Below are 25,113 nucleotides of genomic sequence, written 5' to 3'. Positions count from 1 at the left end.
AAATAAATATTTACACTTTGGATACAGAGGGAGCACATGTCTCTCATAGTCAATGTTGTGCACAATCAGCATGCATTTCACTTCACTTGCCCTTGCATTACGCACACATCACTTCATTCATACCAGTAGGAAAAAGATTACATGGACAGAAATCAGTGGAATATGGTAACTGTACATGGGGAAACAGTCAACAAAGTGTATTGTGGTCAGCACTCCAAACCCATAGGCCCCCAAGCTGCTCACCACTGTTAGTGCCGACATTCACTATACAGAAAAAAGATGCAACGAGTTGTCAAACTAGCACAATTCAACATCATTTTTCTTTTAATTTTAAAGAGGAAATCACTTCACATAGAATGCAAGTGTGTATTTTGGTTTAATCTTAATATTAATTTTAGAACTTGTTTTTTTGGGGGTTGGGCAGGGGAGGCAAGCCTCATTTCAAATATTTTTACTGGAAGGTAGCCCATGCCCTGCTGGAGATCCCGGTATTAAAAAAAAACAATTCTTTTTGTTCCAATTAAGGGGCAATTTAGCGTGTCCAATTCACCTACCCTGCACACATTTGGGTTGTGGGTGAATCCCATGCAGACACGGGGAGAATGTGCAAACTCCACTCGAACAGTGGCCCAGGGCCGGGATTCGAACCCGGGACCTCAGCGCCGTAGTCCCAGTGCCAACCACTATGCCCCAAGATCCCGGTATTTTCTAAACATCTGCCTTAAATTAAGGATGAGACCCACCACATGCATAAGATTATATTTTAAAATGTACATTTCAGGGAAACAATTAACTTCTTTGCATCGTTCAGGTCAGCAATTTTAAGATTTGTGCCTCCAAACATGCACTGGAGAGAAGAGCAGAGGAGAAATTTAGCTCTGATCCCTAACATATAAATTGCCATTAGTGACCAAAAAGGTTAGGAGGGGTTATTGGGTTACGGGTATAGGGTGGAAGTGAGGGCTTAAGTGGGTTGGTTCAGACTCGATGGGCCGAATGGCCTCCTTCTGCACTGTATGTTCTATGTTCGCTCGGCTTACTTGTAAGAACATGTGCTCGATCTGGGTCACGAATCAGGTGCTATCCTCGGCCAGGTTTTTAAAACGCATAAAAGAGTGGAACAGGTTGACATTGTCACTTTGTTGTCTTCACACAAAGAACTGGCTCTCTAGGTAGCATTTCAATGGAAACAAGGACGCACAAGGTACACAATATAGAAAGAAATGTTTAGAAGGTTATGGTAAGCGAGGAGATATAGGAGGGGGAGAAAAGGTCAGGGAACATAAATTGAGTAAAATAAATTATGTGACAATCAAAGTGGAAGTGTTTAAAATGATATTTTTCGTGACAACACATTTGCAGAAATTTATGTTATTTCAACTTCATTGTATACAAGCTTAAAAACATACAAACCCAATTAGATCACGGAGATTAACCCATTGCCGTTGAAGGGCTTCATCGGTCGCCTTTAAACCAGCTATCGTTAATTTGGGATTGAAATTATCAATCCACATCATTGAGTATGCAGTGGGACTTACAGTATGCTGCGAATTAAATTTCTGGTGCAGTGCATTTAAATAAAATAATTAATTCAAGGCACCAGTGAAAATGCTAACCGTATTTCGGTTACTTCCATCATTTTCACTAAAGAATGCATGCTGACATTAGTCAAACATTATTAGTTGACAGAATTATGCTTCTGCATATTTGTTTCTGAAAAAAACTGTTCGATGGTATTTGAAAAAGCACTTGGGGGGGGGGGGTCATGAGAGTTTTAATCAGCGTTGCAGAGACGGACATATGTTTCCACGTTGCCTTTTAACAATATTTGCCAATGACACAGCCCTTTATAAAACTTACTTCAGTCCAATCAACTGCCGGCCATTGCCCTGCACTGTGGAATTGGGTCATCGCTTACAGTGAGTTACATAACAATGACAATTACACAACTAAATCACTGCCATAAAAAAACTCCTTCAATGTGAGACAACACCACCCTGAAAGTGCAATCCAACAAAAGCTGATATCAAGCCAAGCAAGGAGACATCTGGAGGGGTGATTCAAAGCTCAGTCAAAGTGGCACCCTTTACGGGAGATCTTTGATAGAGAGATGAGGAGGTTGTGGTGGGGAATTCCAAAGCTTAGTCTCTGGACAGCTAAATTCACAGGTAGCAACAGCGAGTAGTCAAGAGTACGAGACACTACACAGTATCAGCCTAGAGTTTTGTGCTCAAGTCCTTGAACGCATAACCTTTCGACTCAGCGATGAGTGCTAATTTACCACCTCACTAGTTTATATCATGTGACTTTTATTTCAATTTCATTGCTGTGTCAGGGTGGAATAACATGCACAGATTCCAATATGGAATTGCAGGAGAAATTGCCAAAGATATGGGAAATTATGGCATTCTCAATGGCTTGAGGGGGAAGTGAGTTTGCAGATAGGGTGGTGGTTTGCAAGGAAACAGTTGTTCCAGTGGGCTCTTTGAGGGGGGAGATAATGATGGAATTTTTGAAAGGGAGGGGCAGGAACTATGGGTGCCAGCCATGGTTCAGTTTGTAGTATTCTAGCTTCTGAGTCAGAAGGCTGTAAAAGTACCATTCCAGGGTTTGAGTACAAAAAAAAATCTATGGTAACACTCCTGTGCACTATTCATGGTGTGCTGCACTGTTGGGAGGCATTGGGCGGAATTCTCCGTTTCTGCAGAGAATTAAATGCCGGCTTGAATGGAGACTCTGCAGGCCGTCCACGACGGGTAAATTGTCACAAACTCGTGAGGGGCTACCGGTGCCACGTGGAGCTCCCGCGGATTGCGGCTAAAATGGCCAGGCCCCGAGCCGCGCATTCACACGGCTGACTACCTGCACCGGTCGCACTGTACGTGCGCGAAACCTAACCAGCCATCCGCGGCCGCAGAGCCCACCCCCTGGCCACCGCCCACCTCCACGCCTCCCCGGCCAGTGGTACGGATTCCGGCCGAGTGTGGTGGCGCTAGACACAGTCCATAGCCGGCACGCTGGCTGAGACCACACGTGTGCCGCGCCATCGGGAACGCAGCCCATCGGGGGCGGAGCATCATGGATGGACCGGCCAATGAGGCGCCATCAGCCTTGCGACTGCGCACGTCATGGCGACTGTAGCCACCTGGGTTGGCCACTTCCCGACTTTAAAATGGAGATTCGCTAAGAATGCAGGGAAATTCAGCCAAGGACCGAAAAACAAGGAGGTGCAAAGTCTCCTGTATATTAGAACTTGCAGAAACCCAGACAGCACTGAAACTGACGACCATCTACATATTGATGAGCGATCCCCGGGAACAATTGAAACAGTTAAGATCATCGGCGCCAAGCCAGGCTCCTCAGCGCCAGCGGGAGCCAAAACAAAGGGAGGCCAACGGACATTTAGGAACCGCCCAGCGATCAGGGAACAGCTCCAGTATTGGAGAAATTGATCAAAGTGATCAGAACTCAGTCCAATCACTTGGAACCAGGTACGGGGTCCGCCCAAAAGGGCACAAGGCCCCTGGGGACTATAAAGTAGAGTCCCCAAGTTCAATTCGTTCTTCTTGGCACTTGGCTCTCAGCGAGGAGAGACCGGCCTAACAGCTTCTTGGCAGCTCTCCAAGAACTCTTGACCGTGACTTTCAACTCGGAGAGACTTGCCTAGCAGCTGCACCAACAAGTAAGTGTCCAGTGAATGCACGCTACGAGATAGGCGCTCCTAACCCTTAGTCCATACCAGCTGGAAGCCTGCAGACTCAGGATCGAACGAGGCGCCAATTGTTCCCCTGACCAAGTGGGTTCCTTTTCCAAAGCTAAGTATTGGCCTGTTAGTGTTAGTGATAGTCTAGTGAGTAGTATTTTATTCATGAGTAGCGATTGACTGTGTATATAATAAATGTGTTTTGATTTGAACCTTACTAACTGGTGTATTGAGTTATTGATCAGCACTTGAACTTGAACCTCATGGTGGTATCATAAAGATACCTGGCGACTCTAGAGCAAAGGTGATTAAACCGAGCAAACTAAGTGTAAAGCACACTTAGCAACATGACGCCTGTTTGGAGGGGGCGGAGAATCGCAACCGGTGTCAAACCAGCACAGGCATCTATTTTCCACCCGATCACGATTTCGGGCAATGGAGAAGCCACCCACCGTCTTTCAGATGTGACATTAAACCAAGATCCTGTTTTCCCCCTCAGTTGGATGTAAAAGATCCAAGGGTACTATTCCAAGAGCAGCAACACATTCAAAACCTCCAAAAACCTGGCCAATATTTATCTCACAACCAACATAGAAAAAAATTAGGAGAGTGCCAGGGGGAAGAGAGCCAGAGATGCGGGTGGTGGGGTGGGGTGGGGAAGAGATAGAGACGAGTGCACGTAGGGGAAGGGCGCCCACAAATCTGGCTCGCTCCCAGCCTCAGGGTTCTCAAGTCACCTTCACCCACATAAACCAGCATGCGCACCCATCCATTCTCACATGGGTGAGGATCAATGAGTGAGGAGCTCGAGACTGGGAGTGAGCCAGCCACACAAACAATAACGCAATAATACTCATCATTATTTCTTACTTTTATTCTTCTCAGCAAGTTGTTACTTTACATACTCTTTTTTCTTAAAATAATGTGTATAGGTTGTGTCATGATATGTAGACATGCAGATAATGATATACAGACAGGCAGCTAATGAACAAAGAGAACAGGACATGACCAATGAGCAGGCAGGACACTCAGGGGTGGTATCTCACTATAAAAGGCACGAGGCACTCACACTCCACCTCTTTCCACTGATGAACATCTACAGAGTGAGTCAGGGTATATGTACAGTATCACACCTCCAGCACGTGGCTAAGAGCTAGTCTGGTTCAGTCAGACAGAGTAACCACACTTAGGTTAGCAGAGAGTCGAACTCAGAGAACTGTGCGAACTGTGCTACTGGTTCAACAAATCAGATTGAACTAACTTTAAGGTCTGGAGTATCTTTTGGTTAAAGCTGCATCCAGTTGCAGCCTGTGTTATCCCAGAGTACATAACACATCAGGCTGCACCAAACATCATCAGCTCCTTGAGTAAGAAAAGGTTTGAAATGCACCCACCTCACCGAGGTGAAATGGTTGGACAAGCTGGTTCAAGTGTAAAAGAATGCAGAGTATGCGAATTGAAAAGACCACGCTTTTTAAAAAATAAACATTTCATTAAGGCATGGTTTTATAACAATAAAAGATACAAATACAAACATAGTTCAGTGCCTAACACACCCCTCTATCTCCCACTGTTCCCACCTAATCTAGACAGAAAATCGCATAACTTCCCCTCACCCCCCCCCCCTTTCTCCCGAACCCCCGCCCCCTTTGAATCTGCTGACACAGTTTAGTTTTCTCCGAAGAAGTCGATAAACGGCTGTCCCCTCCGAACGAACCCTAACATTAATTCAGTCAGGGCGAACTTAATTTTCTTAAGTCTGAGAAACTCGGCCATATCGCTAACACATACCCCCGATTTTGGGGCTTTGAATCCCTCCACGCTAGTAATATCCATCTCCGGGCTACCAAGGAGGTAAAGGCCAAAACGTCAGCATCTCTCACCCCTTGGACTCCCGAATCTTCCGATACTCATCTGGATCCTCGTTTTTTAGCACTGTGGACATGATATCTGCAAATCCCTGCCACAATCCCCAGAGCTTCAGAAAAGCCCAACACATGTGGACATGATTTGGGGGCCCTCCCACACACCTGTCCTCTACCCCAAAAAACCTGCTCATCCGAGCCACCGTCATGTGTGCCTGGTGAGGGCAGCAGGGTGGCCTTGTGGTTAGCACAGCTGCCTCACGGCGCTGAGGTCCCAGGTTCGATCCCGGCTCTGGGTCACTGTCCGTGTGGAGTTTGCACATTCTCCCCGTGTCTGCGTGGGTTTCGCCCCCACAACCCAAAGATGTGCAGGGTAGGTGGATTGGCCACGCTAAATTGCCCCTTAATTGGAAAAAATAATTGGGTAATCTAAATTTATAAAAAAAAAAATGTGTGCCTGGTGAACCACCTTGAATTGTATCAGGCTGAGCCTGGCACATGATGCGGATGTGTTGACTCTACTCTGAGCATCATCCCACAGACCCACCTCTTAACTCCTTTCCCAACTCATCTTCCCATTTCCGTTTTATCCCACTTATCTGGGTTTCCACCCACTCCATTAGATTTCCAATGCCTTCCCCTCCCCAATCCAAGTTTTAGAAACTACCTTGTCCATTGTCCCCTGCAGCGGTAGAAGCGGAAAGGTCGGAACCTGCCTTCGCACAAAATCCCTTATCTGCAGATATCGAAACCCATTCCCTAACGGCAATTCAAACTCTTATTCCAGATCCTCCAAGCAAGGAAAGCTCCCATCAATAAACAGATCCCGCAGCCTCTCAATCCCTGCTCTCTGCCAACTCCAATACCCCCATTCTTGCTCCCTGGGACAAACCGGTGATTACCACAAATTGAAGCCCCCTGCTCCCTCTATTCCCATATGCTTCCGCCACTGCCCCCAAACTCTCAAGGCTGCCGCTACCGCCAGGTTTGTGGCGTACCAGGCCGGCAAGAATGGCAGAGGAGCCAAACCAATGCTCCCCAACTTGTGCCCTCACATGATGCCACCTCCACCCACTCCCAAATCTGGCTATATTTGCTGCCCGGTAGTAGTTCCTAAAGTTCGGCAGTGCCACCCCCCCCCCCCCCCCCCCAAAAACCCCTTCTGCCTCTGCTCATGAAAAGACTGCATTTGTACAGCGAGGCGCCCTTGAGGTTGACGTATGTAAAGTGACCTCCATCCGAAACAACGATTTTAAAAATGTTTTCTACTTTTTTTGCACGATTATAATTGTTACTATTAGCACATTTTGTGCATTTGGAACAATGCTGTCTGACCTACTGTTGGGAAATATATAGCCCCAGAGCCCAGTGACAGCCTGTTTGTGTTTGTATTTCCTATTTACTCATTTGTCGTATTCCAATGTTAAGTGACTGAATGTTTGCATGGGGTTGCTGTTAAGCCCTCGCCGGCAGATCAATCGGATATTGAAACAGCAGGATCTGTTGGTATCAGCAGCTTGGGTACACATGCAAGGAAAACACAATCAAACCAGGAAAAGTTTTAATGATGTACACCCAGGTCAGCCATGAAAACATAAACTTAAGATGTCTGTTCGGGCATCCGTACCAGTTATCAAAAAACACTGGCGCAATTCAACCACTGCATTGCGCCTGGCGCTGATCGCGGCACGCCAGATAAATAGCGGAAAGGCCAAAATCAAGATTCACGGCAGGCACAAACCAGTTTGCAATTGCCCTGACCCGCTCCCAATAGCGTGTTCCGGATTTCACCCACAGATGGCTAAAGCCCTCATTTGCATTCATTTGAATCTCATTCGCCAGCGAGAAATCACGTTGGTGTCATTTAGTGCTTTTTAAAAGCGTGAAGCTTGTGTGATGGTTATGGAGGGGATGTGAGGAGAGTAGCCATTTCCATTTACCAGACATCGGAGCTGCTGCCCCAGTGCTCGGGAGTGGGGAAAAAGGGGAAGAGGAGAACCCTTCAATAGGGGTTGGGCTTCGTCGGGAGGGAGGGGAACTGAAGTATTGTAGGTCATGGATCACCCCTGGGCCGGGGGGGGGGGGGGGGGGGGTAGAGTGACGGGCTTTGCGTTTGTGAGGTCTTCAAGCCATCTTTAAATATTATGGAGACTCATCACAGGGGCAAGTTGTAGCCTGTCTATCCCATCAACACTTCCAGAACTCAGCCTTGCTGCGCCTTCAATGCTGAAATTCAATTTCACTCCCTTTGACGAATCTCGTCTGAGGCGGTGGCGGACCAGAGGGTGGAGGATGAGCCCAGGGAGGAACTGCAGGAGGAGCAGGAAGATGGGCAGCAGCAAGGTTCCAACTCGCCCGTCGGACCCGGGAAGACCTCATCCACACCAGATTCACACAAGACCAGGATATGTCCATCAGCTCAAACCCTGCCCCACACCCCAATTTCCCTCCTTCCCCTCCCCATTCCCCACTCCCCATCAATCTCCCACCTGCTCCCTGACCACCCTGTTCTACCCTCCAAGGGTGTATGTACATCACTCCAGGGTGATGGGCCTGTGTCGGCACTGTCAGCGGGTCAATATACAAGGCAGGAGAGCGAGGATAACTCATGCTTCCCAGCTTCTGCAAGTGTCTGTCTCCTGCCTTTCTGCTGACGGTGCGCTCACACCCATCCTCTGAACGGGGTCTGCATCGGGGGCTTTTGATCTTGGACCACTTGGGCCCGGGGGTGCAGGTGGAGCAGAGGGCTACTGTGGGTGAGGGTGGAGGCAGGCCCACTGTGAAATTTAACGTGACAGAGGTTTTACTGTATCATGTGTTACATGTTTTAATAATGAATTGTCATTTTCATCCAATGGAAATGTGGTCAGTGAGAGGAAATGATCATTTTGTCTCACAGGAAATACTCACTTGAGACAGGTCATCTGGGTGAAGGGGCAGTGGATCCTTACCTCTGCAGCACAGGCCAACCCCCCCCCCCCACATCACCTCTCTGCCTTGGCCTTTTCCTGTTCATTATGGGCTATCGTCTCTTGTGGGGACAAAGAGAGGGCATTGAGAGTCGCTCAGTGATGTGTTTTTGGAGAGGGGGGCGGGGGGGGGGGGGGTTGATGGCAGATAGCAAGTGTGGGCACCACACTTGTCCGGACATGAAGGGCGGGTACCAGTGGGCGCTGAGGAGCAAGCATGAAGATCGGTGTAGGGAGGGAGCAAGGTGTCAGCCTGTGATATTGAGGATGGGGGTAGGGAATTTGAGGAGTGGCAAGCGGAACTGATGCCAGGAGAGAGGTGGTAATTTATCCTTGCAACAATTTGTCCTTGCAACTCGGCGGAGGTCATTGGCCTTCTTCCTACATTGAACGCTGGTCCTCCTGATCACGCTGCCCACACTGACACCGCCACTAAGTCCCAGACGACATTGCTGACCATGTTGCTGGTCCTCCCATCCCCTTGGCAGAACAGAATATCCCATTTTGCTTCGACGTTGTTGAGAAGCCTGGCCAGTCGGCATTCCCAAAGCGAGGAACAAGTCTGCGCGCAGTCATGCTTGTGTGGACGGAGTAAGCCGCAAGGGAGCATTTAAAAGCAGCGAGACGCTGAGGATGCGAATCTGGCAAATCAGGCGTCAAGACAGTCAGTAATGACGAGAGTCTCGTGTGGGCTTATTTTTGGCACTAAGTGCTGTTGAATACGGGTCACTATCTCGCCAATGCCGCTGTTGAGAATCACCTTGCCAAATGCCCCCAAAATCAAACTTAGAACCGTTTCTGTTGAATTGCACCCCATATTTTAATTCTTGATCATGAAAATCAGCTACTGACTGAAAACGGTCCCAGATCCTTAAATGAAGCAGAAATATCACAGTGCACAAGGCAATATCTGAATACAAGAGCTGAATATATAGTTATATACAAAATCTGCATTGAATGCTCACTGTTAAATGTCTGAAATGAGATTTTGAAGTTCCATCCCACCTAGTTACCACGAGGATGAACAGCTGCCAGTGTTACATAAACCTGCCAATACGTCCAATTTTTTATATTAACTTCATTCACTTCAGGATGACTAGGAGTTGCAGATATTAGAGTCATAGAGTCCCGACAGCGCAGGAGGACGACATCTGACCCATCAAGTCTGCACCGACCTCTGAAAAAAGCGTTCTACTGGGCCCACTTCCCCTGCCCAATCCCCATAACCCCACCTAACCATTGGACACTAAGGGCAATTGATCATGGCCAATCCACCTAACTTGCACATCTTTGGACTATGGGATGAAACCGGAGCACCCGGAGGAAACCCACGCAGGCACGAGGAGAAAGTGCAGACACCACACAGGCTGGAATGGCCATCACCCAAGGCAAGAATTGAACCCGGGTCCCTGGCACTGTGAGGCAGCAGTGCTAACCACAGTGCCACCCATGTATCTGTGGAGTATAATTCTTTGACTAATTACCCTGGTCTCAGACACATTTCAATCATCCAGACTTGCAGAAAGATCTGCAGAATCATTTACAAAGCCCCATCACAATCCCCTTCAGCTGATAATTAAATATGCTTTACTCCACAAAACTTCAATAACACCCTTCAGGCAGTTAACAGTAACATGTCTAAATCTAGAGGGGATGGAAGTTTATTCCATTGTAATGAATGTGTTCGCAGGTCATGTTTGATTTTCAAACGAATACCATTTTTAAAAAACTATTTCATTTTGTGTTTTTTCTTTTAGTAAAGCAATAAGACCTGGTACTCAACAACACTTTTGATACATACTGTGTGGCTTTGATTCCTTCAAACCTCCTTTGTTGCTGCAAGTGAGAAATTATTAGGTGCCATCAACTTGTTCAAGAAAAAGAAATCACAGTGGGAATGCATCGCAGGATAGATTTCACTTAATTTTAAAAACAATGGATGGAGGCAGCCGCATGTAAAGACAGGGGTTTGGGGCACTGGCACCTCTGCCATTCTCACTGGCCAGGTACTCCACAAGCCCGGTGGTGGCCACAGCCCTTGGGGTATGGGGACATTGGCGGCGGCACCTGGGGCTGGAGGGGGCCTCAGTTTGGGCGTCAATATGTGGCAATCATCGGTTTGTTGCAGGGGGGCTGGATGGGTGGGGGTTTGGGGTTGGCAGCAGGCGAGGATGAGCGATTTGGGGACTTGTTCATCGACGGCAGCTTTCCATGCTTGGAAGAGTTTAAAAAAAATTTTTTTTTTTTAAATTTAGATTACCCAATTATTTTTTCTATTAAGGGGCAATTTAGCGTGGCCAATCCACCTACTCTGCACATTTTTGGGTTGTGGGGGCGAAACCCATGCAGACACGGGGAGAATGTGAAAACTCCACACGGACAGTGACCCAGAGCCGGGATCGAACCTGGGACCTCAGCGCCGTGAGGCGGTTGTGCTAACCACTAGGCCACCGTGCTGCCCTATGCTTGGAAGAGTTGGAGGAGGAATTGGAGCGGCCCGTCAGGAATGGGTTCCAGTATTTGCAGGTGAGGGACTTCGTTTGGAGGCAGTTATTGTCCTTTCCTCACCTGCCACCTCAGGAGTTACAGGATAAGATAGTGTCAAGAACAAGGGTAGGAGAGTGGAAGGTGTCAGCCAATCATAAGGAACTGGTGGACTGGGAGGGAGTCCAGATTGGGGAGGTGAAGCGCAAGTGGGAGGAAGAGTTGGGAATTGGAGGCGGGGCTGTGGGAGCATGCCCGAGGCGAGTTGTGCCCTCGTTGTGTGCCATGCTTAGCTCGATACAATTTAAGGTGGTTCACAGGGCGCACACGACGGTGGCCTGGATGAGCAGGGTTTTTTGAAGTGGTGGAGAATAGGTGTGCGTGGTTGGGCCCGCAAATCATTTCGACATGTTCTGGGCAAGTCAAAAGGTTGGGAGGATTCTAGCAGGGGTTTGCTGACATTATGGCGGAGGTCATGAAGGTGAAGTTGGTCCCAAGTCCAGAAGTGGCGATTTTTGGTGTGTCAGAATACCTAGGAGTCCAGGGGGCACGAGAGGCCGATGTCGTGGCCTTTGCCTCCCTGATAGAGGAGTTTGCCCAGAGGTGACAACCATTTATCGACTTCTTTGGGAAAAGCTAAGCTGTCTACATTGGGGGTGGGTTTAAAAAGGAGGCACATTGTTGTTGAACTGGGTATGTACAGCCATGTTGGCTCATTTGGTGTTGTGTTTCTGTCCATTGTGTTAATATATAAATAAATAAAATATTTTTCAAAACTTTTTTTTCTTTCTTTTTTTTAAATAAAAGCACAGGAAAAATTTGGAATGTAGTTCTGCCAACACAAAGCATTCATTCATACAATGGCTAACAAAGCAGTTGTGCATACAATGGTAAATCCCACTTGGTGGGGTTTACCTCTCGTGTCTGCAACCTGTATTGTGGTCTTAATTCAGTTAAGTATGAATTTCCATTTTTACAGTAGTGTCTACACCAGTCTTTTATGTGGCACCTTGTCAAAATGCCTTTTGGAATTGTAAATACACTATATCTACGTATTCCCCTCTATCTACTCTCTGTTAGATCCACAAAGCTTTGAGAAGCGTGGCATTATTGTGTCAAGACTCCGAGTCACTTGCTCGCCACTCCATGCCTCGAGACCCTTCCAAAAGCTTGTGAATAAATGCAAGGTTGGATATGGGCAGCACTCGGAATAATTTTTTTCTTGGACAGCGGGATGCAAAGGAAGCAATACCTGGAGTTTTGAAAAACTTGGTTTTGGATAAAGCAAACTTTAGTAAAGGTTGGAGGGGAGATATAGGGAAGTCTATGGAGGAGGAGGTAGCAGTGAGGGAAATGGAAAAAAAGCTTAGGAACTAAATGAACAAAAAGGTGTCCAAAGGAGGAATACAACAAGTTAAGACAATGATGATGAGGGGGGCATTGATACAATTCCAAGCCAGATTTATGAGACACTTTGGGGGTAGCTGGAAGCAATGAGGTTCCGACAACTTACTTGGTGCCACTGTCCTTCTATGGTGGAGGTTTGACAGGTGCCACATCTTCTACTTGCCTTTCAGCGTTAAATTCAAAATGCATTCTCTAAATTACAACTAACACTAGTCTGGTCCCTCCTTTTTTCTAGGAGCCCCTCTGACTCTACATTCTTGTGTATTCCCTCCACTCTCCTGATCATCCTACTTTGCATCCACCCTCCACTTTCAATGGGATTGCCTTCAATTGCTTCAGAAATACTCCTCTATACTGTCCACCTTCACCCCTCCACCCCATATCTCGGTAATTCCTGTATCTTCCCTTATTCAAAATAAATTATTTATTTCAAACACACATCTTCGCACCCATTGACCAACTACATAGGAACAGGCGTAGGCCATTCAGCTCTTGGAGACTGCTCTATCATTCAAGTGGACCATGGCGCATATGTATCTTATCTCTATCTATCCGCCATAGCACTGGATTACTTCATATCCTTGCCGAACCAAAATCTATCAATCATAATTTTGAAATTTTCAATTCACCTACTTTCAACAACCTTTTGGGAGATTTCCAAACTTTCAATCCTCTTGTTGTCCAGTTCTAGCCTCTCGAGTAGGCTAAGAATGAATATAATTTTATTATAAATAGTTGAAAATCCATCCAGGGTGGACAATAATTTTGGGCAATCAGGGAAAGATATTCGTCAAGGTGTAGCAGCGAGTGGGAATGGGTAGCAGGTACTGAGATGGATGGAACAGGCAGAGGACCTTGTACCATGGTGCAGCCCGTCAGTTTAGAATGGAGACGAATATAACGGTTATGCATTCAGTGACAGCAATCAGTTGCAGATTAAAAGGCAAAGGAGTCAGACCACCCAAATCTATTGAATAAGTTACCGTATTGCAGTCAGAAAAATGAAGTCGAAAGAAAATGGGCTCAAAATGAAATCCTATTTTCCGATATTGTGATCAAATTAGAGAAAAACTTCAAAACCCAGCTGATAATAAAAAACTACATGAAATTCTGACCTCTCCCTTCAGTTTGAGATTTTAAAATTATGGTAATAAATGAAAATCAATTTACTGGCTTCTGAACCGTTATAACACGGGGCAGAATGGCAGCATAGTGGTTAGCACTGTTGCTTCACAGCTCCAGGGTAACTGTGCGGCGTCTTCACGTTCGCCCCATGTCTGCGTAGGTTTCCTCCAGGTGCTCCGGTTTCCCCCCCAGAAGTCCCAAAAGACATTAGGTGAATTGGACATTCTGAATTCTCTGTACCCGAACAGGCGCCGGAGTGTGGCGACTAGGGGTTTTTCACAGTAACTTCATTGTAGTTTTAATGTGAGCCTACTTGTGACATAAAGATTATTAGAAAATCATGAACAGCTTTCAAATTAAATTGCAACTTTTTGACAAAACAAAAAGCAGTACAGGCCTGAATACGTACAAGGCTAACGGTGTTTGTAAGAACAGCGTAGTACCAAATCTTCATTACCAAGCACTGGTGTTGCACTATATTTCAAAATCTACTTACATAAATCCCTGTATCTTCTCAATGTAAACATTGATCTGAACTCGTTTTGCTGCCCTCACGAGGAGTCCTGTGAGCTAAACAGTAAAAACAGACAGATAAACACTTGCGTACTTATATAGTAATTCAAGGCGATTTTTTGTATTCACAACCTGCAATAAGAACATAAGAACTAGGAGCAAGTAGGCCATCTGGCCCCTCGAGCCTGCTCCGCCATTCAATGAGATTATGGCTGATCTTTTGTGGACTCAGCTCCACTTTCCGGCCCGAACACCATAACCCTTAATCCCTTTTTTCTTCAAAAAACTATCTATCTTTACCTTAAAAACATTTAATGAAGGAGCCTCAACTGCTTCACTGGGCAAGGAATTCCATAGATTCACAACCCTTTGGGTGAAGAAGTTCCTCCTAAACTCAGTCCTAAATCTACTTCCCCTTATTTTGAGGCTATGCCCCCTAGTTCTGCTTTCACCCGCCAGTGGAAACAACCTGCCCGCATCTATCCTATCTATTCCCTTCATAATTTTAAATGTTTCTATAAGATCCCCCCCTCATCCTTCTAAATTCCAACGAGTACAGTCCCAGTCTACTCAACCTCTCCATAAGATTCTTACAATTCTATTAACCTATTTACATTATCCTATAAAATGACCAATTCTGTACTCTGCTTACATTTTAGGGTGCGTTTGTTGCTAACACAACTGCCGGGGGGGGGGGGGGGGGGGGGGGGCACTGGAGAGTCAGTGACATCAATCACTGCCAGCCACAGGATCTGCCTGCGTCTAAGAATAGGACCTGCCTGCGTCTAAGAATAGGACCATCCACAATATTGAGCAATGTAGATATTTAAACATGTGCAACATAAAGTGTGCATTTTTTCCCCACCATGCTTAAGTATTGCACTTTGCACAGAATATGGAATCCCAAAAAACCCTGGATTAGTGAATGTAATTTGCTCAGCACCCTAAGGCAAGGCGGTGGGGTAGTGGTATTGTCACTGGTCTAATAAACCAGAGACCCAGAGTAATGTTCTGGGGACGCATGTTCAAATCCCACCACTGCAGATGGTGAAATTTGAATTAAAAGTCTAAAGGTGAAACTATTGTCAATTGTCTTAAAACCCCATCTGGTTCACTCATATCCTGGTTCACTAATGTCCTTTAGGGAAGGAAATCTGCCATCTTTACCTGGTCTGACCTACATGTGACTCCAGACCCACAGCAATGTGGTTGGACTCTTAACTGGGATGGGCTGGCACAACCAATTACAAGAACATTTAAGTAAATGGAGGTAAACTACAGAGCTAACCAAGTATCAAATAAGTATTGAAGTAATAACCATCCAGTCACATTCTGGAGCATGTTTAAAAACATTGATTTCAGATCCAATAATTACCAGTGGGTGGCATGAGAGAGTTAACAAAATGTGAAAAGTAAGCAAAACATCATAAAATGCAACAAAGTAATTGAAGCTTTTTTTTTTAAATTTAGAATACCCAATTCATTTTTCCAATTAAGGGGCAATTTAGTGAGGCCAATCCACCTACTCTGCACATCTTTGGGTTGTGGGGGCGAAACCCACGCAGACACGGGGAGAATGTGCAAACTCCACACAGACAGTGACCCAGAGCCGGGATTCGAACCTGGGACCTCGGCGCCGTGAGGCAACAGGGCTAACCCACTGCGCCACCGTGCTGCCCCAATTGAAGCTTTTACCTTAAGAATTATTCACCTCCTTCAACAAATATGATTACAAGTCTGTTAAGATGGCACAAAATTCCATGGAAATATCTTACCCATTTCCTTTGAAAGTTATAGTTCTAAGGTTACAGTATATGCAAGATAAAATGCCAATCAGTGATTGCCGAAGTGAAACTTGGGCACTAGGAAACAGCAACTGTGCTGACATTCTGCAGCAGATGCAGAGGTAAAAGTAATTCATCATCGGTATGGTCATATTACAACCCCATCCCCTCCTAGACATTTAACTTCATTAACTCCTTTGCATGACTACAATGCTTTTTTAAAAAAATATATATATTTTTATTCTCCTCCTTTTTCACATTTTCATCCAAATTCACACCCACCAACAACCAATTAATGGTAACAAATACAATGTCAATCCCCTAGCCAACAATTCCTCACTCCCACCAACCCCCAAACAACCCTCAACATTTTAAATACAAACATCAAAGAAAAGGATTTAGGAATCCACCCATAGTCACCAACAACATACACAGTCCAACACCTCACCCCAACACCCCCCCCCCCCCCCCCCCCAATGTTCGATGTCATCCAATTCTTGAAAGTGCATAATAAACAAAGCCCATGAATTGTAGAACCCTTCCTTCCTTTCCCTCAACTCAAACTTCATCTTCGAGTGTTAAAAGCTCCAACAGATCTCCCCACTATACCAGGGCACAGGGTGGACAAACTGACCTCCACCCCCAACAGGATCCGCCTTCGGGCGATCAGCGAGGCGAAGGCCAAAACATCTGCCTCGGCACCACTTCCAAGCCCGGCCGATCCGATACCCCGAATATGGCTCCAGGGGACCCGGCTCAAGCCTCACATGTATTACCTTCGAAATTACCCTGAACACCTCCCTCCAACTTTGGACAGGATCAAAACATATGAACGTGCCCTCCCCTGCAATGTTCACAAACATCCTCTACCCCCTCAAAGAGACGGCTCATCCTCGCATTTGAGGTGCGTCCTACACACCACATTCAGCTGTTTCAGCCACTCTAAATTGAACACACTGCACTTCTAAAATAAAATTTTGCAATGTGTAATTCATTGGCACAAGGAGTCAGTCAATGAGAGTTTTTTGGTAACTGACTATACAACAAGTAAAATGCATTGCTGATGCAAAATCCTGGAACTCTCTTCCTAACTGCCTAGTGGGTGTGCCTACACCCTAAGGGCTGCAGGGGTTCATGAAGGCAACCCATCACCACCTTCTGAAGGGCAACGAGGGATGGGTAATTAATGCTGGCCTAACCAACGACGCCCACATCCCGTAAATGAATAAAAAACTAAGTCATTTGTGACTTTTAAAGCTTCATCAGCAGCAAGTTCCAGTCAATGGTTGAGGCAATGTCATAATATTGCAATAGGAAACTCCTAACATAACATTTGCACAGTCACTACAAAAGCAGATCAACACTTTGAATAATAGTTCTTTATAATACAATTACCATAGAATTCCTACAGTGCAGAAGGAGGCCATTTGGCCCATCAAGTCTGCACCGACCCTCTGAAAGAGCACCCTACTTAAGCCCACTCACCCACTCTACCCCCGTAACCCTGCAATCCCACCTAACCTCTGCATCTTTGGATTGTGGGAGGAAACCAGAGCACCAGGAGGAAACCTACACAAGAAGAATGTGCAAATGTCACATCAACAGTCATCCAAGGTCGGAACCGAACACGGGTCCCTGGCACTAAGGCAGCAGTGCTAACTACTATGCAACCTTGCCATCCACAACACCGTAAACCCACAAAACAGCAAGCATTTCAAAATTTCCCCTTCAACGGCTTCTGCTGTTGTGTATTGCAGCTCAATCTCATCCTTTCGAAATGTAACTGGCCTCGCAATTCCATCTATTCTGGTTTTAAAAAAAATAACGAGCAGAGTTTCCAGCCAGAGTAGTTAGCATAAATGCTTCACAGCTCCAGGGTCCCAGGTTCGATTCCCGGCTGGGTCACTGTTTGTGCGGAGTCTGCACGTCCTCCCCGTGTGTGCGTGGGTTTCCTCCGGGTGCTCCGGTTTCCTCCCCCAGTCCAAAGATGTGCTGGTTAGGTGGATTGGCTATGCTAAATTGCCCTTTTAGCATTGGGGGGGGGGGGGGGGGGGGGGGGGGGGGTTTGTTGGGTTACTGGTATAGGGTGGATACGTTGACTCGAGTAGGGTGATCATTACTCGGCACAACATCGAGGGCCGAAGGGCCTGTTCTGTGCTGTACTGTTCTATGTTCTATATTGTCGATGACGTTGTTGACCATTTTCTTTTTCATTTCAGTGGATACAAGACTATGTCTACACAAGCTATTGTGCGATGCAACAAATGTCCATTTCGATTCCATTGATTTTCAGTAGGTTAATGAGGTTCTCATGGTCATCGAGTGGTCAATTTGTTTTGGCAATAACTATACGGAATATACAAGTAGTTTCAAATGCCACTTTTTCACTTTTGGCATTCAGATTAAGAGGAGTTTATTTTTTCGCCATGGCTTGAGTTTGTTTTTTGTGGGCTGCAGATTTCTGATATGCATTTATTCTCTTGTGAACAGAGGACAGCTCTGTCTATCGTTTCCATTTGAAGGGATTTCACAATAGGCCCAGTTGATCGAGAGAGATGTTAACCCCTCTGGCAGGAAGTAACTTCAAATCTGAACTATCACGACACCACGCAAAACAAAAAGCCAGTAGTTTTTAGTTTTGAACTCCTCAAATTGCATTTTTGACCAGCCAGTAGGCTATGGTCATGTCGCAGTTTGCCTACCTGGCAACTCGACAAGTTTCATTTGTCTCCTTCCTTTGTGGTGATTCACATGACGAAGGTGCAAAAGTGTCAACATCTTTCCTCTGTGGAGGACTTTCAGTCTCCATTTGCTGCTGTCTTTTCTGACTGCCAATGTCCCATTACCTCACTTTCACATGTAAACATACCCGTTTAGGGTCTGTTGAACATGTTTCTGCTTAGGCCACATTACCTTTCAACGTACCCTCTACTGTAAACTGCATGCCTGAGGTGACAGAATTGACCAAGAAACAACTGGTACTCAAAAGCTAACTTTTGGAATCACATGAGCATCTTCCACCTGACAAGAAGTGAAATAGGGGGGCGGGGTGGGGGGGTTATATTTTGTTTCTAGAGAATACAAATTACATTTCATTTGAGTGATAAATCGAATTCTCTATTATCCTATAGCACCCATTTGTACTGAAGCTTCAGCCACTTCCTTACTGATACACCATTTACTTTCACCCGAGCAGGTTTGGTTTTACCTGCATGAATTATTATATTCAGGTGATGAGGTACATGCCTTATCCTGGTCTTGAATTGCATTTACTTACAGGATTTATGTCCAGAAAAGTTTCATGATTGGCCTTATCTGGATGCATTCCTTCAATCGCATCAATAAATTTTTGATCTGCCTGGTAAAAATGTGGAGATGAAAGAATAATAGGAGCACCTATTGGAGCAAAAGAGAAAAAGGTTAGTTGTTTGAGAGTGCCCACAAGGCATTGTACGTCATAAATGAGGTCACGTAGGTTCATAGTGAAACTACTGTGCCATGGATGAATGTGCATGTTAAACTGACACACGGTTACTACCAGAGGAAAGGATTTTTTAAATTTTAAAATAAAATTACAAAAGGAAGGTTAGGTTAATTGATCAATTGTAAATGGTGATCTGCCACAGTAACTAATAAAGTTAGATGATATCCAGCTAGGCCCAGTGGTGGCACTCGTGCCTCAGTCAGCAGAGTTCATAAAAAATGTTAAATGCCCACAAGTCAGTTGCAAAATGAGCAGTCTGGTTATCAGTGGAATTTTTTTTATATTGGAAGTGCAATGTCCTTTGAGCTCCAAATGCTAATTGTGGGTCCTGCAAATACATCAGCCTTGGGACGCTTCACCTACCCCTTTCCATTCACAATTGCACTCTGACCTACTACTAGTATCTCAAGCAGCCACAATAAATGCTTCACAGACTACAAAGCTAGAAACACACGTTGTAATAATATTCTTCTTCTCCAGGCAACATGCTCGATTATTTGACAACTTATGCTATGATTTTACGACAGGGCAGGGCAAGGAGGCATATCTCTCTCTCTCTCCCCCTCTTTCTTCCCCCCCCCCCCTCAATGTTGTAATTATTGACAATAAAACCTGTTAATTTTACATTGACATGTACAGAACTCCCCTCCGTAGACACCCCTGTGCCTTCCTTGCATCATTTAACAACAGGTGACTCTAATCCAGCTACCTTGTCTGCATGCGCTCACGTTCAATACACCCGATCCCAGGCAGTTGCCAACTGGAACACAGAAACCAGCATTTTCAGGGTTGACAGTAGCATTGGCAAAAACCTCATTTGGCAGCACAAATCGGAAGACTGGTATCCCTTTGACTCCAAGCTCCTGCTCAAATGTAGCATAGAGAGACCTGTGTTCAAAACAAACATAAATTTAAAAAAACACAACCAAACAACCACATAGATGCAGATATTGTTATTACTTTCAAAAGGAAGATATCAAGTCAATATTGGTACAGTCCTGTTTGCATCTGTTATCTAACACAAATATTGAACCAGTAACAGAAGTTGCTTAGTAATATTAAAAAGGGCTAAGAGTTTAGAAATGGTTCTCATCTGCTTATGATTGTCTGTTTTGAAAGGCACCCAGTTACAGCTCGTTTGTATAAGTGCAAGGACAACATTTTAAAGCATCAACTTACTTCAATTTGGATGCTGTTTGCCAACATCTTTTTACAATGGGAGCTTTTAAAAAAAATAAATTTAGAGTACCCAATTATTTTTTCTAATTAAGGGGCAATTTAACGTGGCCAGTCCACCTACCCTGCACATCTTTGGGTTGTGGGGGCAAAACCCACGCAGACACGGGGACAATGTGCAAACTCCTCAGACAGTGACCCAGGGCCGGGATTCGAACCCAGGTCCTCAGCGCCGTAGGCAGCAATGCTAACCACTGTGTCACCGTGCTGCCCTCAATGGGAGCTTTTTAAACATTAAAGCAATCACACTTCCTTCCCTCCCCACCTCTCCTGAATCCCTTGTAATACACTGCCACAGGTGACTGGTAACTCAAATCTGTCTCAGGCTACTCACCACAGAGAACATCAAAACCTGTTGTCATCTGATGTACATGATGATCAAGGAATGGATTTTCTCCTCCTTAACCAAAGTGGGATTTAGGCCAATTACAGCATCCCTCGATGAGGTAACCCTCCTCAGCACAGGCTCGGTTGCAACTCGAATTTTCTTGATCATATACTCATGACAACAAATATCCAAGGCAGCCATGAAGCCCAAACGATAAACACACTTCAGATAAAATTGCAATACAACCCATAAAAGGATCTGAATTACAAGCTACATGAATGAACCAACCTCTTGCTTTCCTAACAGACTGGCAATCGGCCAGAATTGCATGCAATTCCAAATGTGTTCAGATACTGGAACTCAAAGGCCATTGAAGAATACCGTTTCCTGATCCTCAACCCAATGAGAAAGTCATGTTCCTCTTAAGTGGTGAGAAAGTATAATCAACTTCGACAATAAAGCACCTTTTAGGTAGTAAATGTCAAAAACATATACTTAAAAACAAGTCTGAAAACAAAGTAGATATTTATATAAAAACTTAGATTACCCAATTATTTTTTCCCCAATTAAGGGGCAATTGAGCCTGGCCAATCCACCTACCCTGAGTTGTGGGGGTGAGACCCAGGCAGACACGGGGAGAAAGTGCAAACTCCATACAGACAGTGACCCGGGGCCAGGATTGAACCTGGGCCCTCAGCGTCGAGAGACACCAGTGCTAACCACTGCACCACCGTGCTGCCCCTAAAATAAAGTATATTCTAATGTGTTAATTAAATCCAAGGATCGAGACAGATACAATTAGAGCAGAAGTTCAAAATGCACAGGTCTCTTCTGGGTGGGAAGAGAGAATATATAGTGAGCAAAACACCCCACTTTGAAGGAAGAGCCTCCCCAGCAGTGTCCCTCTCCAGGCTGCAGTGCTTTGAAAATGTTATTTTCTTTTAAATTGCTGGCATGAATCATCGGCCTACGAGAATGTGGCTTAGGCCTGCAAAATGATGAATGACAGCATCTGGGGGGACAAAAATGACCTTTGTGCACCATAGCTACTCCTGTATGGTGTATAGGGGTATGGTGTATATCCTGTGTAGGGGCTGGTTTAGCTCACTGGGCTAAATCGCTGGCTTTTTAAAGCAGACTAAATAGGCCAGCAGCACGGTTCGATTCCCGTACCAGCCTCCCCGGACAGGTGCCGGAATGTGGGGACTAGGGGCTTTTCACAGTAACTTCTTTGAAGCCTACTCGTGACAATAAGCGATTTTCATTTCATGGAGAGTGTTAGATAGGCGGAATGCACACTGCAGTGGGGAGTGCCTGATGAATTCAAACATTTGTTATTGATGCTGCAGCAACGCTCAATAACTTCAACCTTGTGCTCAGTGGAGCAGTAGATGCTTTTTCCCTTCCAGGCCTCCTGTGGGGCTTCTTTTGGTGGTGGGGAAGAGTTGAGTGGAACTAGAAGGAAAGGTAGCTTTCGCTCTTTGTTTTTTCTTCTGTGCTTCATCATGGTATTCACAAGGAAAATGTTGGGAGTGAGAAGTTCAGGGTGGGTGAGGAAGAACAGGAAAGGGCAGAAAAACGAGAGAGACTGACAAATAGTTAAGAGGAAAAAAAAAAGGAATTCTGGTGGCGGCCATGCTGCTTGAAGATATTTTGGGTTTTGGCCCCTTCTGCCCGATAATGGACTCTTGTGGTCGGAAATTGTAGGAATTAAGTGGTGGGAATTGAATTCTGTTCAGAGGTGGAATGTCGGCAGGTTACTGCAACCGACAGAAGTCGAATAAGGCGACAGTGCTGGAGATGGAGCGTCTGCATGGCACAGCTACAGAAGGCATGGCGGAGCCGGGGGCGTCGTCACATCCACCCCATCGCCAGTGGAGCAATTGATAGAGTTGATTAAGGGAGCGCTTCAGCAGCATCGATTAGAGGTGCAGGAGGACTTGTCGAAGGTAATCGAGGTAGCAGTAGCCCCACTTTGTGGTGCCATGGATCGGGTGGAGAAGCGCCTGGAGTCGCAAGGTGCAGCGATGCAAGAGGTGGAAAGGGTGATGACAGACCACAGTGATCGGAATGTGGAGTTGGAAGCAAAGTTTGCGATGCTGGGAGCGATCTGTAAGGAGATGAAAATAAAGGTGGACGAACAGGAGAATCAGTCCAGGCTTCAGAACCTATGCATTGTAGGCCTGCCGGAGCAGGTGAAGGGAGCGACTGCCAGGGCCAATGTCCCGAAGATGTTGGTGAAGCTGGTACACGAGGGGGTTTGCAAGAAGGCCCTGGAGGTGAACCGAGTATATCAATTGTTAAGGCAAAGGCTGAGAGCAGGGGAGCCACCAAGGGCAGCAAGTGTGAGAATGCACCGATTCCAGGTGAAGGATCAGATCTTGAGGTGGCGAGGACGACGAGAGACTATTTGGGAGGGCCAGCGGACCCGGATATACTAACACATGGGTGTCTAACTGGCCAAGAAGCGGGCTGGCTTTAAGCGGGCCAAGGCAGTATAGGTCCGGTTCAGTGTGCTGAACCCGGCCAAACTTTGGGTGACTTATATGGGGAAGGAATTATTTTACGATACCCGAGGAAGCACATGGTTTTTATCAAGGAGCATGGTCTGGAGGAGGGTTGTTGGTGGAATGTTCTTAATGTTTTGGTTTCCGAGTAGTTTGTATAATGTTTACCAATGTTGTGTTATTTCTTCACATGTTGGCCTTTTTGTTATTTTATAATGGTTGAGGGAAGATGGGTCAGAGTCCTGGGCGTCTCTCTCCTGTTGGCTCAGGGAGGGAGGGAGGGGCTTGGACCCCTCCAAAGGTTGGAGGTGGGTAGGCTGTGTGGGGGAGAGGCAGTTTAGGCGATATGGGCGGGGGCCTTTTTTTTTTTCAGCCTTCCGGGGGGGGGGGGGGGGGGGGGGGGTTACCGTGCCAGCAAGTATGCTGGTGAACAGAAGCAGTGTGGGGGTGAGGGGGTGGGAGGATGTGGGTGTGATAGATTGTTTATTGGGCGAGGGCAGGACAGAGGGAACAGGTGGCCATTTTGGGTGAGCTCAGAAAAGAAAGGAACATGGGAGAGAGATGGTTTTGATGACAGATGCAAGTGTGGGGTAGGCCGGGGGGCAGAATGACTCTGAATGTGTGGGGGTTGACTGGGCCGGTGAAGTAATCTAGGGTCTTAGTGCATTTGAAAAGTTTGAAGGCGGAGATGGTATTACTTCAGGGCACACACTTGTAGGCTTCGTCCTGACAAGTCTGGAATCAGCTACAACAGCATTTTAGTATCACTGATGGTTATTTGTGGAAATCACAGGTTTGCGTCTGGCAGGGATGGATGCGGTATTTAAGCGGTGGAATAGGGAAGGGGTTGAACGGGTGAGGGACTCATTCGTGGAAGGAAAGTTTGCAAGTTTGAGCGAGTTGCAAAAGAAATATATTGGGTGTGGGAGGAGAAAAGAGGAGAAGAGTTCAGGTGAATACAGTTATGGGATTTTGCGGAAGGAGGAGGTGCCCTTGGCTGCTGGAGCGCACTTTTGTTTGACGGGTTGTTGTCGCCAGATTAGTAGGGAGACGGGAAGATTGCAGATATTTACAGATGGCTAGTGGGCACAGGGAAAGCACAAATTGAGATAAAGCAGCAGTGGGAGGAAGAGCTGTGCATGGGGTTGGGATGGGGTTGATGTGTGGAGTGAGATTATGCATTGGGTCAATGCTTCATCGTCCTCTGTCAGGACGAGCTTGGCACAGTTCAAACTGGTGTATAGCGCCCATATGTTGCATGAATGGGTTCTTTGACGACGTAGAGGATAAGTGTGAGAGATGTGGAGGGGCCGGCAAATCACGTCAACATGTTTTGGTCACGTCCGAGATTTTGAAGCCCGATATTTGAAGCATTATTGAAAATTGCGGGTGGAGATGTCGCCGGGCTCTCTAGCGGCAATCTTTAGGATGTCGGAGCTGCTGGAGGGGAGGGGGGCTGATGTAGTTTCTTTCACCACCCTCCTCGGTGGCGAATTCTGCTGCGGTGGAAGTGGGTGGAGCCACTAAGGCTTTTAAAAAATATATATATTTTTTTAAATAAAAAATTTCCCCCCACCAACTACGGGACAATTTAGCATGGCCAATCCACCTACCCTGCACATCTTTGTGTTGTGGGGGTGGGACCCACACAGACACAGGGAGAATGTGCAAACTCCACACCCACAGTGACATGGGACCAGGATCAAAC

The 25,113-nt window shown here is 46.1% G+C and overlaps 1 protein-coding gene across 1 annotated transcript in view; it reads right to left on the bottom strand.

Annotated features, from left to right (window-relative positions):
- The window catches only part of LOC119963108 (lysosome membrane protein 2-like), a 117,083-nt gene that overhangs the window by 17,967 nt on the left and 74,003 nt on the right, over nucleotides 1–25,113 (bottom strand). Inside the window, exons 7-9 of the mRNA XM_038791709.1 lie at nucleotides 20,044–20,222; nucleotides 19,128–19,246; nucleotides 14,050–14,123 (exon numbers count right to left, since the gene is read on the bottom strand). Of these exons, the coding sequence (XP_038647637.1) occupies nucleotides 14,050–14,123; nucleotides 19,128–19,246; nucleotides 20,044–20,222 (372 nt within the window). The remainder of the gene's footprint in view (nucleotides 1–14,049; nucleotides 14,124–19,127; nucleotides 19,247–20,043; nucleotides 20,223–25,113) is intronic.

The sequence above is a fragment of the Scyliorhinus canicula genome, chromosome 3 (genome assembly GCF_902713615.1).
Source record: "Scyliorhinus canicula chromosome 3, sScyCan1.1, whole genome shotgun sequence".
Classification (NCBI taxonomy): Eukaryota; Metazoa; Chordata; class Chondrichthyes; order Carcharhiniformes; family Scyliorhinidae; genus Scyliorhinus; species Scyliorhinus canicula.
This window is presented reverse-complemented; position numbering and strand designations above follow the sequence as displayed.